The sequence below is a fragment of the Leuciscus leuciscus genome (assembly GCF_965113295.1).
Source record: "Leuciscus leuciscus genome assembly, chromosome: 2".
NCBI lineage: Eukaryota > Metazoa > Chordata > Actinopteri > Cypriniformes > Leuciscidae > Leuciscus > Leuciscus leuciscus.
Window position 1 is genome coordinate 47,693,489 of NC_138726.1, and position 18,040 is coordinate 47,711,528.

Genomic DNA, 18,040 nt, shown 5'->3' on the forward strand with positions numbered 1-18,040 from the left:
TGCCACTTTATTGAAGAAAATAAAGTTGTAACTCTAATTGAAAGAGACACTGACACTGTTTTTTCATGTTCAATACTGTAAAGCTGCTTTCTTTTAAACAATCTATTGTATTAATTGGAATATAAATTAACGTGACTTTAATGGAGTGCCGAATTCTCGAAACAAATGAATAGTTTTACTCAATGATAACACAATGAGCAAGTTTGTCATCTAATTAAAAAGACTTAAGGCCCGTTCACACCAAGCACGATAACTATAAAGATAACGATAAATGCATCCACACCAACGACCGATAACGGTCTTTTTATTCTAAGCACGCGCGCGCGCCCGCGCTGTCAATGATGGGATAAAAACATCGCCTAGTCAACACCTTTATGTATACTACGCCTTTTTCACTGCAACTTCAGCAATGTTGTCAAAACTAGCGCTGGATAGCCTACCTGAGGTAATTTTGTTACACTATGCTAAACTGCATAATATCTCATCGTTAATAGCCTACTTCTCACCATTTATTTCCAGGATACGACTGATTGCTTTCCATATATCCATCTTTTTTAACGTATCCTTGAAAAGGGGGTTTGACTTGTCAAACAGTGGAGGATTTTTTTTGTACCTCGACTTCTCACCATTAACTTCTCTGCAATGTCATCTGCCATTTTAAATGCGCGAGACCTTTAAATTAGAATGGATTCTGATTGGCTGTCAGTGTTTTATCGTTCGACAGCTGGAAAAAAAATCGTTCTGAAAGTGATCCCAACGATATCGTTCCTCATATCTTTATCGTTATAGTTGTGGTGTGAACTCTGTAATTCTTTAATATGGAGAACGATTTTTAGAATTATATCTTTATCGTTATCTTTATAGTTATCGTGCTTGGTGTGAACGGGCCTTAAAGGCCCAACTTAGATTGGTCAAATTTGAGAGCTTAAAGACTGATTAACCCTTGGCTAACTGCAAGTCAGACTAGTTCTTATAAGACACAGTCTTAACATAATGACTATGCAACTGGCCCCAGATTATTGAATTATATCAACATATGAGTCATCAAAATCTCAAATTATATAACACCTAAATTCAAAACAAATGCCTCAAAACAGTAAAAGTAACATTATAAAACATGACGTCGTCATACCACCCAGAATGACTGTAGCCTACTTTTGCACAACAATGGAAACTGAGTCGCACTGATATCAGCTGCAGCTTATATGCACTGACGGTCTGAAGAGCCAGGGCTTCATAGGTTTTTCAACATTATAAGATATGATTTTCAGCAAACAGCTGCTCCTCAGTTGGAGATAAAACCGCTTTGATAGATCATATTTTAAAAATGGATGCTTTGAGCTCCAAAATCTGACTGGAAGAGATGTTTGAATGCATTGTAAGATGTAACACTTGTGACCGTACGTCAACTGAATTCAACATTAATATTCAAGTTGCTACAGACAGTGAACTTTGATCATTGTGTTGCTTGGAAACAGTATAAGCTTAAGCTAATGAGCTATATTACACTGTCATTTCATTTTGTGTCATTTACTAGCTGTACACATGAAGACGTCACTACAAAATACAACTTTTGACCTTATGAAATTCCTGATATGCACATTTTCTAGATTTCAAAGGTTATTATAAAAGAAACCACACATTATTGTATCACCATACACGTTCCGAGCACAAATTCATACACAGTTCAGAGCACAAGAACTGGATCAAGAAGTATTTTTCCTGTTTATTTTCTCCATAGGTATTTAAAAAATGATTCAATTAAGAGTTTTAACCAACCAAGACGAATAACAATGCAAATTCTGATTCAAAGCAAAAAGGTATTTATAAACGAGGAGAAAAAAAGACAAATGCAAAGATTTATGTATTCCATAAACCAAAAATGATGGTATATTAGACATATATAAAAGTCTTTATTGTAAGTATGAAAACAATATTTAAAGTGTATTGCAAATACTTAGATAAATAATAATATAAATAAATACTTATATATAACACTGTTCAAAAATTTGGAGAGAGTATGATGGTTTAAAAAAAAAGAGAAAAAAATACTTTTAATCACGGATGCATTACATTGATCAACAGTGACGGTTAAGACATTTATAATGTTACAAGAGATTTCTATTTCAAATAAACACTGTTTTTTGAACTTTCTATTCATCAAAGAATCCTGATTTTGTTTTTTTTTAATCACAGTTTCCACTAAAATATTAAACAGCACAACTGTTTTCAACATTGATAATAATCAGAAACGTTTCTCCAGCATCAAATCAGCATATTAGAATGATTTCTGAAGGATCATGTGACACTGAAGACTGGAGTAATGATGCTGAAAATCACATGCATCACATGAATAAATTACATTTTAAAAATAGATTCAAATAGAAAGCAGTTATTTTAAATTGTAATACTGTTTCACAATTTTTTATTAAATGCATGCATCCTTATTAAGCCTAAGATACTACTTTCAATCGGACTTGATTACATAATTTGCAATGCTTAATGGGGGGTCACTGGTGAGTTCTTTTACTACCAATTCTGTTTCCATGGTAACAGCAACTGATTGGTGATTCTCTCTTAAGAATGATCTGTAGTGTAATTTTTCACACTTATAAAATCACACTGACTTTTGCCTTCTGCAGAAGCAAATATCATCACTTTACAATTTTAGAGTTTATATTAAGTCTGTCTTAAAAAATAAAAGATCCGGTACCATTAAAAGTCAAGTTCACTATATGGAGAAAGTGAACATAATTTTTACTTCATTAAAAGTAAACCAGTCAGACCTGCAAAACAACCTTGAATAAATGCTAGAAAATTCCTCTACAGACGATGCTGGCGTAGTGCTAGCGTACACCTCATCTTCCTAATTCCCCCCACATGGCCAGTGTGACCAGTCTGGACCCGTAAATAAGCCCTGGAGTCTAATAGCTGTGAAGCCCTGAGTGGAACTTTCCATTTGCATTGGTTAAGAGTTTTATCTACAGCATTTGAAGGCTTTGTCTGTTCTGCTGACTAAAGCCATTCGTTCCACTAAATTAGCCCCATTAGCTTAATGCAACATAGAGGTCATTACCCACCAGCTCCTCTGCAGAACTGACCCCTGCACTCAACGCCATCTGATCTGGGATCAGTCCTCGCTACTGGAATACCAGCAGTGTGCACTGTGAGAAAAACAGCAAAACAAGCTTCAGATCAGCTGATGTGGAGAAATACTAACTATGCTTCCTGTGATGACATCACAATCAATAGGCAAATCATCTGACTTCAAAAGGAAAGGACATTAAATATATTTAATGGTTATATACTATATATACTGTAAAAAATTATATATGGTTAATAAATTGACATGTTTTTACATTGCTTTAAATCATCAAAATAAGTTGAGCACTTTTTAAAAATAAGTTATACAAGATTCAACAAATTTTTTAAGCCAGTTTAAGTTTAATGTAATTTAAGTTGAAATGACTTAAAAGTTGATTGTACTTAAAAATGTAAGAATTTACATAATTTTTTTTACAGTGTACACAAAAGCAAATTATATATATAAAAAAAAAAAAAATCAGAGGCAAGGGTATCTTAGATCTTCATGGGGTTAAAAATAAAATAAAAAAATTATCAAATTCAAACAATTAATTAAATGTCAATATCAAGTTGCAGTTTTCATTAATTACCTTAAAATAACATGGTAATAATAATACAAATAATAGTTTTTATTAATAATATTAATTATAGTTGTTATAAATGGCCCTAAAACCTATTATTGTAATTATTACTATTATTAAATCTAAATCTAAATAATTCTCTAACATAGATTAATATTAATTTTAAATGAAAAATACTGATTGTCAGAAAATTAAAGCATGATTACAACGCATTGGCACAAAGCGATCATGGAAAACCAGAACAGACAAACATAAAACTGATTCTGCACAACAAAGGCGACAGTTTGTTCAGTCAAGTTTATTTCCAAAATCTCTGAAGTGATTTGACACGATAGCACGTACTGGGATGACAGTATTCTGGGAGCTTCTTATTAAAGAATTCAAATCCTTCTCCAAATGCCATTAAAGCTGTGTTCAACACAAATTAAATCAAGGGTTTAAACTTGTGTAAACCAAAAGGGAGCGATGAAGGAATTCATTTCAAGGCCGTTTCACTTCAAACTAATTGAAACTGTATTTCAAGAGGACTCTTAAATTATTCAACGCAGGGCCCCGCCAGACCCCAGCACAAGATCCCAAACACGTAAGGAGATACGCTATGATTTGAAAGCATGTCCTTTAATTGCAGGGTTTAATCCCGTCTCAAATAACTGAGGAAGGAATGGTTGTTTAGGAACATGTGAAGGGGAAAAAGAAGAAAAAAGTCAAGTGACTCACTGTAATTTGCAAAGATCTGTGTGCACCAACAGTCTCGCAACAGCGCAAATCAGACAATCTACTCCTTCAGTCTGGTCCAATAAAGTCTCGAACTGTGTAATTGACTTCAATTGCTGTATAATATTTACAACATTAGGTTCCAGAGTGCACTGCAATTGCTTAATTGCTTAATAGCAGCACATTTTTACAATAGATTAGCGCAGGCGAACATACTGTAGAATAAAGACTTGATGTTCAGTTTTAGTTGAAGTATCTCACCAGATTTAACTGGTATTAGCTAATGAGGTTCAGTCACTGAATCCATTAACATTTTGAACATTGGTTTTTCAACCAATTTGCAATGGGAAATCATGAGATCCATTATAAATGAAACCATGGACTGTTAGAAATTGATTGGAGGTAATGTCTGAATCACTATACGGTCAGTTTCAGCCAATCGGTTGGTCATTAGAGAATGAAGGAGTGGTTGTGCGTCATCAAATATGTAAATGGACCTCTTTTATAAAGCCAGAGCAGAACAATTCAATAAATAAAATAATTGTGCACTGCAAACCCATTATTATATTGTTGCACTGAATTTAATTAAACAATTTACATAAAAATGTTTCCACAAAATCATTCTGCTAGAGTTTCACAACTGAGGATCATTCGCTTTATTTGTTCTTGCCGAGAGTTCGTTGTTTTTCCCCGTGTTCGACGATCTTCTCATCCACATAGAGGCCTTTGCGTCTTCGTACGGCGTTCATGTATTTCAGAGCCTGATTGGCTGAGTCTGCTTTTTCTCCAAAGTGTAAATACTCCTCCTCGGTAGTCGGCACCCAGAATGGATCACTAGGGATAACCTAAAACACACACACAATGTTAATGACGTCTGTGCTGTGTTTAGAGGTTTGCATGCAACACTTTAATGCAACTAATGAACAACAAATTACTAATATGTCAATTCATTTGATTTTTAAAACAGATTTAAAGATTGTTCTTGTTATCCTGGATGCTGATTGGTCAATACAGAATCCCAGTAGTGCTGGCTGACAGCCCAGTCAGTCAGTGATTAACAGGCAGTGTTTTCAATGAACTTCAAAAACTTTCAAATGAAAATGAAAATAAATTAGATCAATTAATGGATTCCCCAAATGGGCTTTATCATGAGTATTTAATGTTTAATGAATGAAAATATATATTTTTAAATCTATTTCATTTACTGGATTATCTAGAATATAAAATAATTCTATATTCATTTTTAATATAACTAATCTTTTTTTTTTTTTTTAAATAGGCAAAACAAATAATTAGTCAATCAATAAAAAATAAAAAAAACTCAATCACACATTTGTCTGTAATTAAACGTGATTAATTGCATCTAACATTAAAGTTTTAATATATTATTATATTATAATAATTTCAGTTAATCTCCAAATTAATGTAATAACAACATTATGGGCCCTATCTTGCACTCAGCGCAATTGACTTTGTACATCAACGCATGTATCATTCCTATTTTGCACCCGTGCACAGCGGACTTTTCCCTCCACAGACGCACGTCGGTAAATTAGGAAATTAACTTCAGCGCAAAGAGGAGGCGTGTTCCGGCGCAAACATTCCCTGGTGCTATTTTGCAGGTTTAGAAAACAATTCCTTTCCTTCTCAACATGCGTTGCACATGTTATTCATATGCTATTTTAAGGTTGCATGCTTGGCCATAATCAATGTAGCGTGTGCACAACGCGCATACACTTTGCTTATCTCATCTACACACAGACGCAGCAGTTCTCATTTTTAGAAAACCATACATTACAAGGAAAAATATTAACACACGCGGGAAATCATTGTTGTGTCCATGAAGATGTGAAAAAAATAGGCATAAATCTAGCTTACAAATTTACCCAAATTTTTATACGCCTGTTTAACCGAAGCTAATTTGGGTGGGTTTCTCCATCCCCAATGTCACTTCTCTGTGTTTTACGGCCCTGACGAGAACGTCGGTCTCCTCGGCTGTGAACCGCTCCTGGCAAATCCGCCGTTATAATAGCAATCCGCCATGGAACAAGCGTGCCTGCTCTTAAAGGGAATGTGAGATGTCGCTCTGATTGGTTTATTTCACGTTACGCCCAAACCACACCTATGAATAATGAAGCTACTTCAGACCAACCCATTTTAGATTTGTGTCGGGCGCAAGAGTCATTTATCCCGCCGGTATAATAGCAACAGCGCCCAAGAGCCGCCCACAAAGTTACTTGCGTTTCGCGCTTGATACTTGTGTTTCAGATCGTTAAAACAGGGCCCAAAGACAGTTATTTTAAATATTTGATCTAACAGTTGGGAAATATACAGAAATTTTATCAAAAGTTATTATACACTTCAGTGTTCAGTCACTTCATTTAATATAGATTAATCCTTTTTAATCTAACTAACTAAACAAACCAACAAACAAAGTTTTTTCATTTAATTGCCAGCAAAATGAAGTATGTTGTGAGACTGATACTGTGAATCTACTATGATTTGGGTCATACCATCCACCCCTAATGCCATATGTAATGCACACCCTACTGTAAAGTGCTACTGACTTTCAGAATTTAAGATCTAATGTTTCCTCACAAGTAATGCACATCTATGCTGTTCATTTGTGAGTCAGTCAGATAAGAGTTCAGATTAGAATTGGCACCACAATATTCAATCCCTTTGTCTACCGCACTCATTATAAAAAAAAAAGAAAATGAGTTGTTCCAGGGCAGAAGTAGACTACGCAATTGTCCGCTGTGAAGAGATACACATAATGGGCATTATATGAGGCACAGCGAGAGCATGTACCAGCACACACACACACAGCAATGGGAGCAGGTGCTGGGCGGATGACGCAATCCCTGCAGCAACACACACACACTTCCATACAATATGACCTCATGCTTAGACAATAGCGCGAGTGGTACAATTACTGTAAGAGTCCAGCGGGGCCCCTGCACCTGGTCCCAGAGAGGCCCCACGGCGTGGGCTCCGTTACCTCGGGACAGATGGCAACAACGGCCGGATTTACACAGTTATCGACTGCAGTCCAGCGCTTCAAGAGCATCTGCGCCCGAACATCACTGAAGGATCAGTGCGTTTGTGGAAGACATCAGCATTTTAACAGCAGTAGAGAACCTGCAAAGAGCTTCCTGAGTGCTGATCTTTGATTCCATATCTGCTTTCTTATTCTCATTTCTCTTTCTCTCTCTCTCTCTCTGTTGACCTGACAGCTTGGATTACTATCCCTCTTTTTTTTTTTTCTCCACCAAAAGAGCTTTTGTCTTGTGTGTGTGCACTCATTCAAGCACAACCCAACAAGTGACAGGGCACTTTTCATGTGTTTGCCGTACACAAACACACACAAGCTCTGCCTTTCTAAAGCCCTATTCGCACTGGATTAGTTTTATCTGGGGACCTTGTGTGAAATTACCCATCCACATCTGAATTTCATGTGGCGCATTCGCACGGGATAAGCGAAGTCTGTGATTTTACTCGAAATTGATTTATCTCCCGGATATGTAATAGGCTATTGCTCGGAAATGTCTTGTCGTTATTATAGGTCTAGCTGTATGATATATCATAAACAGAAGAATGTTCCTTACCACATGCTGCTATACATGTCATCCATCTCCATCTAATCATTCTTTTTGTTTTTGCTCTTCTGATGGTTTTCAGCTTTCTCTTTCTGCAAATTGTATAGTTGTATCGTATGGTGTAAGCGATATGACCCAGCACACAAAATACTATCAAAACACTCGAACTTTGCGAAAGATGGATAAAAAAGCACAGGAAACAAAAACCTTGAACAAATTATAAACGACCACGCCAAATCACAGAGATGCCGATTCGCACGGGACTAATATTATCACAGGACCTCGGTGTTCGGCGAAATATGGTAGGTCATTTGCGGGGGAATTATTACTTTACAAATTACAGACATGGCCGATTCGCACGGGATTCAGATCACAGACCACCTCCGCAATTATTACAAATTACTAGAGGTCACCAGGTAATACTTATCCCGTGCGAATAGGGCTTAAAACCTCATAAATGACTGATCTGGAACGTTCTACATAAGCTGCAACTCACAAAGAGCGTTCTTCACACAAGCTGCATGAGAGACCCGAATTACTGTTGATTCAAATAGAGTTAGCATGTTGTTCAGCTAAAAACACAGTATTCTAATAGAGATATGCAACACACAAATATTGACAAGAATAGTCCGTTTTTTATATATAATAATTACTTTTCTGTACTAAATTAAATAGATTTGATGTTACTATGTTACAAACACTTTTAAGGTTTAAAAAAGTAGGGTTAATAAGACTTTTTAAAGAGAAATTAATACTTTTATTTAGCAAGGATGCATTTAATTGGTCAAAAAGAAAAGAAAAAGACATCTATAATGTCTAATAGTAGTAATAGAACATACTATAATAGATTTCTATTTAAGATAAATTCTGTTCTTTTGAACTTCAAAGAATCATTAAAGAATCCTGAAATAAAAATGTACCAGTGCTCCCACAAATAAATTACACTGTTTTCAACATCGATAATAATAAGAAATGTTTCTTTAACAGCAAATCATCATATTAGAATGATTTGTGAAGGATCATGTGACACTGAAGACTGGAGTAATGATTATGAAAATTCTGCTTTGCATCACTGGAATAAATTATATTTTGAAATACTTTAAAATAGAAAACAGTTTTCAAAATATTACCATTTTACTGTATACTTGATCAAATAAAGGGTGCCGTGGAGGTCAAAAGAGACATTTTTCTGTTGACATTTTAAAAGCTTTTGAACAGTAATGTTTACATGTATTTATTTACAGTTTAAATAGACAAATATTGGCCATATTTTTGAGTAAACCGTGATTTTTTTTTCAAGATTCGTTGAATAGAAAGTTCAAAAGAACAGCATTTATTTAAGAGAAATCGAATGTACCATTATAAATGTCTTTACTGTCACCTTCGATCAATTTAATGTGTCCTTGCTGAATAAAAGTATAATTTATATACACACACACACACATACATACATATATATACACATATATATATATATATATATACACACACACACATATATATATATATATATATATATATATATATACACATACATATACACACACTTGCCATTGACACCATTTAACAGTCTTTTTTTTTTTACTCTCAAGGTTGTTCAATTGGTCACGATTGTGATAGAATCTGATAATTGTTACATTATAAACGACAAAGCCGGTGAATGGAACTGTAGTGAGACGGAAGGTTTTAATGAGGAAGCGTCCGCCGCTGTCCACGTCAGGGTGGAGTGTGTGTTTGATAGCAGCACTAACACTGAATGACACTAACTGTGTGTCAGAATCGCACAAGGGTCCAGTGTAACTCATTAGTCTGTTTCTTTGTCCATCTTACACAATTAGATTATGTTGACCTGCATGCGTCTTGCTCATGGCTGGTGCTGATTAGTGTGTGTGTGTGAGTGTGTCTCATGGCAGGGGCGGGCAGACGCTTGGCAGGCAGATCGAGGGCGGATTCTAGGCCCTGGCATATGTGTCTAATGGTGTCTAATGGGCCCTCGGCACAGTAGGGAACAAACACACATGCTCACACACACACACACACACTGAAGTGCTGTTGTCAAAGCTTGACATCTGCCCACACACGCGCATTCAGACACATGCATGCATGCAGGCTGTCAGATGGAGTGTGTAGGTTCTCTGAGATGTGGCAGCGAGCGGGTGAGTTTTCACACTAATGGTGCAGCGTCCTGCGTTTGGCGCCTTTTCAACTCTGCGGCTCTCTGAGAAAGAGAGAGACAAAGACAGGTGAGAGATCGACAACAAAAACGATGAGGAAACGCTATCCGGACCAACTTTATAAGACTCCTGTCAGTTATAATTCCTATTCACCCTACTTCATTTCCTGACGTATCAGTCACCCTGAAACGGATCCATTTAATGCTTTTAGCAGGCGGACACATGTGCAACCGCAAAACCACATATCAATAACCGTCTCGAATGCAATGTTTCCACATCACAAATAACATCCAAGTCAAGTCAAGTCACAAGTTTATTAATGTAGTCAAAATGCTACTTGGATGGTGAATTCAGTTAACAATCATTATTTACTCGACCCTCATGTCGTTTCAAACCTGTATGATGTTATGAGGGGCACAACATGAGATGTTAAGAAGAATGTACAGGGTGCTATTTTCAATACAATGAGAGTAAATGGGGACTAGGGCTGTCAAGCTCTCTCTCTCTCTCTCTCTCTCTCTCTATATCTCTTTCACTGAAAATCGTTCTCTCTGTATACATTTAATTATGGCGTGTCAATATGCTAGTCAACCCAGGTTTGACATCAGTGATAATGGGTCAAGAGATGAGAACCTGGCACATCTGTCAAAACTGGCACATCTTGACGAATATGATGAATCTGAATGTAGATGATGTACACTACATCATCTACATTCAGATTCATCATATTCGTCAAGATGTGCCAGTTTTGACAGATGTGCCAGGTCTTTCTAATTTTTTTTCAGTGAACACTGAATTTAAGTCTGTTCCTCACAAGATATTGTATTACTTCAGATGATATTTAAAAAATATATAAATATGGAGAAATACAATACCCTTCAATCATTTGGGGTCGGTAAGAATTTTATAAAAAAAATAAAAAAACTTTAAAATGTAATTTATTGCTGTAAAGCTGAATTTTCAGCATCATTACTCCAGTCTTCAGTGTCACATGATCCTTCAGAAATCATTCTAATATGATGATTGGCTGCTCAATATTACATGGAAATGGTGATACTATATTTTCAGGATTCTTTGAAGAATATAAAGTTAAAAGCATAAGTTAACAGCATTTATTTGCATTTATTTTTGTAACAATGTAAGTCTTCAATGTTACTTCTGATTAATTTAACATTTGTTGAATAAAATTATTATTGACCCCTGTGCTTTTTGTCAAATGGAAAAGAGCAGTGACCATTCAGCTGAAGATCATATTTTGTGTTTCACAAGTCATATGGGACATGAAACAGCATGAGGGTGAGTAAATGATGACAGATTTTACTTTTTTGGGTGAACTACTGCTATAAACTCTTTAGGCCTCTCAAAACAACACAGATTTGTAGAAGTCCTGCAGTCAAAATAAGCATCTCAAGACCCATAAAAGGTCCACAGAAAGGAAAACAGCAGCAGTTCAGCTGTAGGACACACACACACACACACTTTCTGTTTATGGGGACTTTGCATAGACATAACAATTTTTATACTGTACAAACTGTATATTCTATACCCTAACCCTACCCCATATCGTAACACTAAACACAACCCTCACAGAAAACTTTATATTTGTTTTTCTCATGGGGACCAAACAATTTCCTCACTGTGTCAAAGATTTCTGGTATTACCATCCTTGTGGGGGCATTTTGAGAGGGTGAGTGAGAGAGAGAGAGAGAGAGAGAGAGAGAGAGAGAGAGAGAGAGAGAGAGAGAGAGAGAGAGAAGAGAGAGAGAGAGAAGAGAGAGAGAGAGAGAGAGAAAAAAGGAGGACTAAATGGGTTGCAGTGCTTCGCAATGTCTTAGTCTTTTCTCTTCACACAAAGGCCACATTTAGAAGAATTGAAAATGCAGCAGGCCCCAAAATCTAGAAAGGCAAGGTTTGAATTAAACATGGAATTGAATTACCCTCCTCCAGCACGGCAAACACAATCTGCAAGTACCAAGACTGGCGTCCAATTTGAGTCATGTGTGTGTGTGATACACTGTACTCAAACACTATAAGTACAAGAATCCTCATGCGAAGGAGACTATTAACTGGTCTTCTCCTGGTAGAGATACAGAACATTATTCATGGCTTATTTCTCGAAAAAATCAAAGATTAAAACGTCTCTATCAGAATAAAAGAAAGTTAATCCAACACTCACACTTCAGCAAAAGCGTTGAGTACCAAGTCAAAATGTATTGTATTACCATCCAATCTAATATTACCTTTAAAAAAAAAAAAAAAAAAAAAAATAATAATAATAATAATAATATTATATATATATATATATATATATATATATATATATATATATATATATATATATATATATATATATATATATATAAAATATATTAAGAATTATTAAAAACATAAAAATATATTAAATAAATAAATTAACCTACTTTTTTTGGCCACAATATTATTTATTATTACTAAATATTAAGTACCAAAAAAAAAAAAAAAAAAAAAAAAATGTAATATATGAATAATATGAATGAATGAATGAATGATGCATCAACCTACTTGTTAACCAAATAAATAAATAAATAATATATTTTTTTTTTGTTTAAATTATTTTATTATGTAATAAGAAAGAGATTGTGAAGTGATCCAATAAGATACCTTCAGTTTCTTGAGACAATTAAGCAGCTAAGCAATCAAAAAACAAAAAAATATCTGACCACAAAATGCCAAGATTGACTAATTAGAATCAAGAAATCCAGACATGCATAATTAACAGTATTACAAAATCAGGATTGACAAAATAAGGCCTTAATCTCAACCTAAGTTCATCAACTGTCAGATGATGTGTAGGATTGACTGGAACAGTAATGGTTTAAGCCACAGTTCAGTGAAAGGGGAGTTTAGTGAAAGAGGTTGTAAGTGCAAACTTCAATGACTCATGAATCATGATTTCATTTTAATCACCAACATTTCAACTAAATCATTTAAATACTGTGGTATACCAGCACACTTGGTTACACTGGACTGTGGGTGGTTTGTGTATGAGATGAAGGTTTTAGCATTGAGTCACAGCATGAAAAAGTGGCGCAACTGTTTTGTGAAGTATCAGACGACCTTAAATGCCCTTTGTGTGTGTGTGTATCATGTCAGGGTTAACTCGACCCATCATCCTGGCTGACAGTAGCGCCATATGGCCACAGAACTCGTCCCGCTCACACAGCCCCGGTGTGGAGAGAGCGCATCCAGCCAGCCGTCGGGTTAAAGACGGCACACGTGGCGTCTACAGCCTTTGATCCTCTTTCACGCCAATCCCCAACCAAACACACACACACAGCATCAGGATTGCTCAACTAACTCACAATGAACTCCCACGTGAGGAACAATCTGCTAAAAATACACAATAACACCATCACACAACCGAAAGCCTCCACTCCATTGATTTAAAAGATCAGTGATGACTTACAGTCTTAATAACACTTGAGTCAGTGATACAACTTATTTGACAGCATTGGCAATATATCTATCTATCCATCTAGCCATCCATCTAGCCATCCATCTATCCATCCATCCATCCATCCATCCATCCATCCATCCATCCATCCATCCATCCAGAGTCATTGTTAACTCAACTCTGAATACTGCTCAAGTTGAGTTTCACTGTAAGTGGTTATGAGACGTTCCTCCAGTACTACACCGTGGACGTGTCTCTTCCTCATGTCTGTAACGCACTGATCAATCCAGCGAGCTCTCTGGGTTCACTCACACATACGCGCGACTCATTCGCTGACTGCTACACACTCAAGGTAAACATGCTTTTGCCTGATCAGCAATACTAGCATCTGACAGCAGATCAATATGACTGGATCTAATAGATTGGCCTGCCTGTACAGTTTTCCAGCCAGGCATAATCACATATTATTATCAGGCATCTGTATAGACATGTCTGTATTCTGGCACTGGGTTCAGTATCTTTGAGGTGTCCTGTCCGGTCCAGTAAACTAACACTGTGTTCAGAGGAAAGTATTGACTGACGGTGAGATAACTTAACACACACGTATACCTAGTCAAAGAGCAAAGGAGAAACATCTAATTCATTCTGAAGTTTCATGTAATTTGCTCATTCATACACTAATTATAAAAGTTAAAAATATGGTACAAGTTTTTCCTTTTTGAAAGAAATCAATACTTATGTTACTTTTTGTTCAATTTTATGTATTTCAAATAAATGCTGTTCTTTTGAACTTTCTATTCAATGAATTCTGAAAAAATTGTTTATTACAAAGGAATAAATTATTATTATTAGAAGACAGTTATTTTAAATGATAATATTTCAAAATTATAATTAATGTGCAGACAGACACACACACACACACATATTCATTAATTCATTCCTCACTCACTAATTCACTCACTCATACACACACACACCAACTATTTCCTTCATTAACTCAGTAGTTCATCAATTAATTGTTTCCTGCATTTACTTTTTTGATCATCTCAACCATTTATTCACTTATTTTTCAAGTTATTTATTACTCATTTGTTTGTTTGTTCATTAATTTACACTGATTCATTTACATATTAAGTCAATACTCATACATACATTTAATCGTTAATTCACTTATCTATTCATCTATTCTCATTCATTTATTATTCTTCAATTGCTGCAATTATTTGTTTACTAATTTGTCAATTCATTCATTCATTCATTCATTCATTCATTCATTCATTCATTCATTCAGATTCTTTAAGAGGTCGACCGGTATTGGATTGTCAGGAAAATATACCATTTATGATTGACCAGTTTTTAAAATCTATATGCACTGATTCGCTATATACATACCGAAAGTGTTTTTTCTTAGTGGGACAGATTAATCCAAACATAAAAGCTACAGGAATCCAAAACATATGAAAATACTGTGCAAACATTTATTCGGTCATGACTCATGCATTCAATCATTTGTTTGTTTGTTTGTTCATTCATTCACACAGTCATTCATTCATTCACCTCCCAGTGGCTGAAGACTAGCTGTGGGCTGGCCAGGCCGCTGGTCCTCTTCCTGATCTCGTCAGCGAATCCGAAGCTCTCGGCAACAGGAAGTACAGCTTTAATGATGAACATGTCCGTCCCTTCCTTCATTTCCTCTTGTAGGACTCGTCCTTCCCGCTTGGACAAAACAGCATACACACGACCTATAAGTCATATTTACAAACAAAATGTTAACTGTGAACTTTTACTCCTTCAGCAGTTAATGAAGACACATTCTTATTACAGTATTTATTTATATACTTTGAATTAACTTTCATATTTTCAGTTTTCATAATTTTTTTTGTCATTTTGTTATTTGATGTTATAACATTATTTAATTCTTTTTAAATACTTCTATTTAGCCTTTTCATACATTTTTTTATTTGTTTTAGTAATTTTAGTACCTCAACTTGAACCTATTTATTTTAATTAGTTGCCAAGGCAACATTTCTAGTTTTCTTTATTTCCCCATCTAACACTTTTATTCTATTTCAATTACTGAAACATAATTCTTAATAGTTTAAGTTAACATTAACACTTGTACAGAACAAAACAAATATAATGCATGTTATCTACAATCATTAATAAAAAAGCACAGACATTATTACATAAGGATTTAGACATGACCTGGAAACACATGCACGCAAAATCCATCATCACAAGGCAGAAACTCACACGCAATCAGTTTGTTAAAATTCATCTGTGGCGGACATCCTTATCCTTTAACTAACACAAACAGCAGCTGATCCACACACACACACACACACACACACACACACACACATAGACGAGAATACATGGAAGTGACGGGGGAGAAACTCTGTGCCTGTGCATCTATCAGTTCGGCCCCAGAGACCATCGACCTGTTAACACTGTAGACGAGCATGAAGCTCTCGCAATAATACTCGATGACAGACATCTATAGAAGGTCATGACCTCTGCACATCTGGGCCATGAACACTCATCTCTATGTTACTATGTTGTATAACACGGTTTGCTGTGTGTGTGCTGGTGTGTGTTCACTACTCACTGCTCCTAATGTGTGTGCACTAACTTGATTGGGTTAAACGCAAAGTACAAATTCCAAGTATGGGTTACCACACTTGGCCTTCACGTCATGTCACTTTGTAAAACTGTTATTGATGCAGTTAAAGGGGACATATAATGAAAAAACAGGAATTTCTTTGCTTTTTTAAATACATTTAGACATAAGGATCTAAATTTATGTATTCAGACTTATAACTACATAATCAGATTTATAAATAAATGTTAATCTATTTTTATCTGTTGCCTTCATAAAAATAAATATTTCTTCTATCTATCTATCTATCTATCTATCTATCTATCTATCTATCTATCTATCTATATGTTTTTTATAACATCACTTTTCATGTTCAATGTTCATGTTCAACACCACACAAGCAGATGAATGTATTTTTCCCGCAGTGACAGCGGACGTCACTAAAACACGACCTTTTGTGCCTGAACAGGCAAATATGAACAACGCAATATATTACAGAATACAATTCTGATTATAATACAAAAAGTAAAAAAATGAACTGAACTAAACTCAATTAATGCTCTGTATTTGCCTGAGACGCATTGACTTAAAGGGTTTTATATATATATATATATATATATATATATACACACACACACACACACACACACATATATATATATATATATATATATATATACACATATATACAGTATATACACATATACAGTATATATATATATATATATATATAAACACACACATATATATGTTGACCCTTTACAAGCTTGAATGTATATGTGTTTATCACATCTAGAAACATCTGTAATACATACACCTGGATATCAACAGTGTGACTAGTTATCTGTATATGGAAAACATCCTGCAAGTGAAAAATTAAATTTATATATTTTATATTCAGAACCATTATCTCCTCTAATACACTCCAGCTGTGCTCCCAAATACTTTTGTTCTCATCGCAGTTATGGAAACGAAATGTCTGCGCCTCATTTACAGATTTCAAACCCCTTTCTTGGGCGAACAAAAGTGGTCGGGAAGGTAATTTGCACCATTTGTTAAAATATTTACGTATTTTCTCCCCTTTGGCCCAGGCCAACTGATTTTCTCAGAGGTTTTGGTTCTCATGGGGTAGGATTCCCTTACTTCTTCAACTGGGTTCATTTCACACAGGCATGTTGGTCAGACAATTTAGCTTTTGTTCTGGAACCTGGTGCTATGATGACATCACACTGGTACATGGCTGTTTCACATCAGCTTTCAATCAAGGAAGGACCTGGGAGAACTATTTCCTCTCTGCACGGTATATGGCCCTTTTTCTCCATTTCAAGGGACTGTGGATCTATTTAAGATACAGGTTGATTGGCATATACTTTACTGTTTAAAAATGTTTAAAGCAATGTTTCAGCCAAAAATGAAAATTCTGTCATCATTTACTCGCCCTCGTCGTTCCAAACCAGTATGACTTTCTTTCTTCTATGGAACACAAAAAGCAGATTTTTGACAAAATCTTTGCCACAGTCTTAAGTTTAATAAAAGTGAATGATGACTGGGACTGTCAAACTTCAAAAAGGATGCAAAAGCACCATAAAAAATCTCATGACTCATATGTTCCAAATCATATGATAGTTTCGTGTGGGGAATAGACTGACATGTAGGTCATTATTCACTGATCTGGGTTTCCACCAGTTCTGAACAACACAATGGTGAGTAAATAATGACTAATTTCCATTTTTTTGGGAGAACAATCCCTTCATGTGGCTCTTTTCAGTTTTTCTAAACCCCATGAAATATTTTGTTTTTCTTTGCTCTGTTTGAGTACTTTCTATTCAAACAAGAAAAATTTACTTGAACGAGAC

General features: G+C 35.3%; 1 protein-coding gene across 2 annotated transcripts in view; it reads right to left on the reverse strand.

Annotated features, from left to right (window-relative positions):
- Window positions 1-3,944: 3,944 nt before the first annotated feature.
- The window catches only part of efl1 (elongation factor like GTPase 1), a 98,358-nt gene continuing 84,262 nt past the window's right edge, over window positions 3,945-18,040 (reverse strand). For both annotated transcript variants that reach the window (XM_082154219.1, XM_082154218.1), the window contains exons 19-20: window positions 15,143-15,327; window positions 3,945-5,224 (exon numbers count right to left, since the gene is read on the reverse strand). In XM_082154219.1, coding sequence (XP_082010345.1) covers window positions 5,036-5,224; window positions 15,143-15,327 — 374 coding nt within the window. In that variant the 3' untranslated portion in view covers window positions 3,945-5,035. The remainder of the gene's footprint in view (window positions 5,225-15,142; window positions 15,328-18,040) is intronic.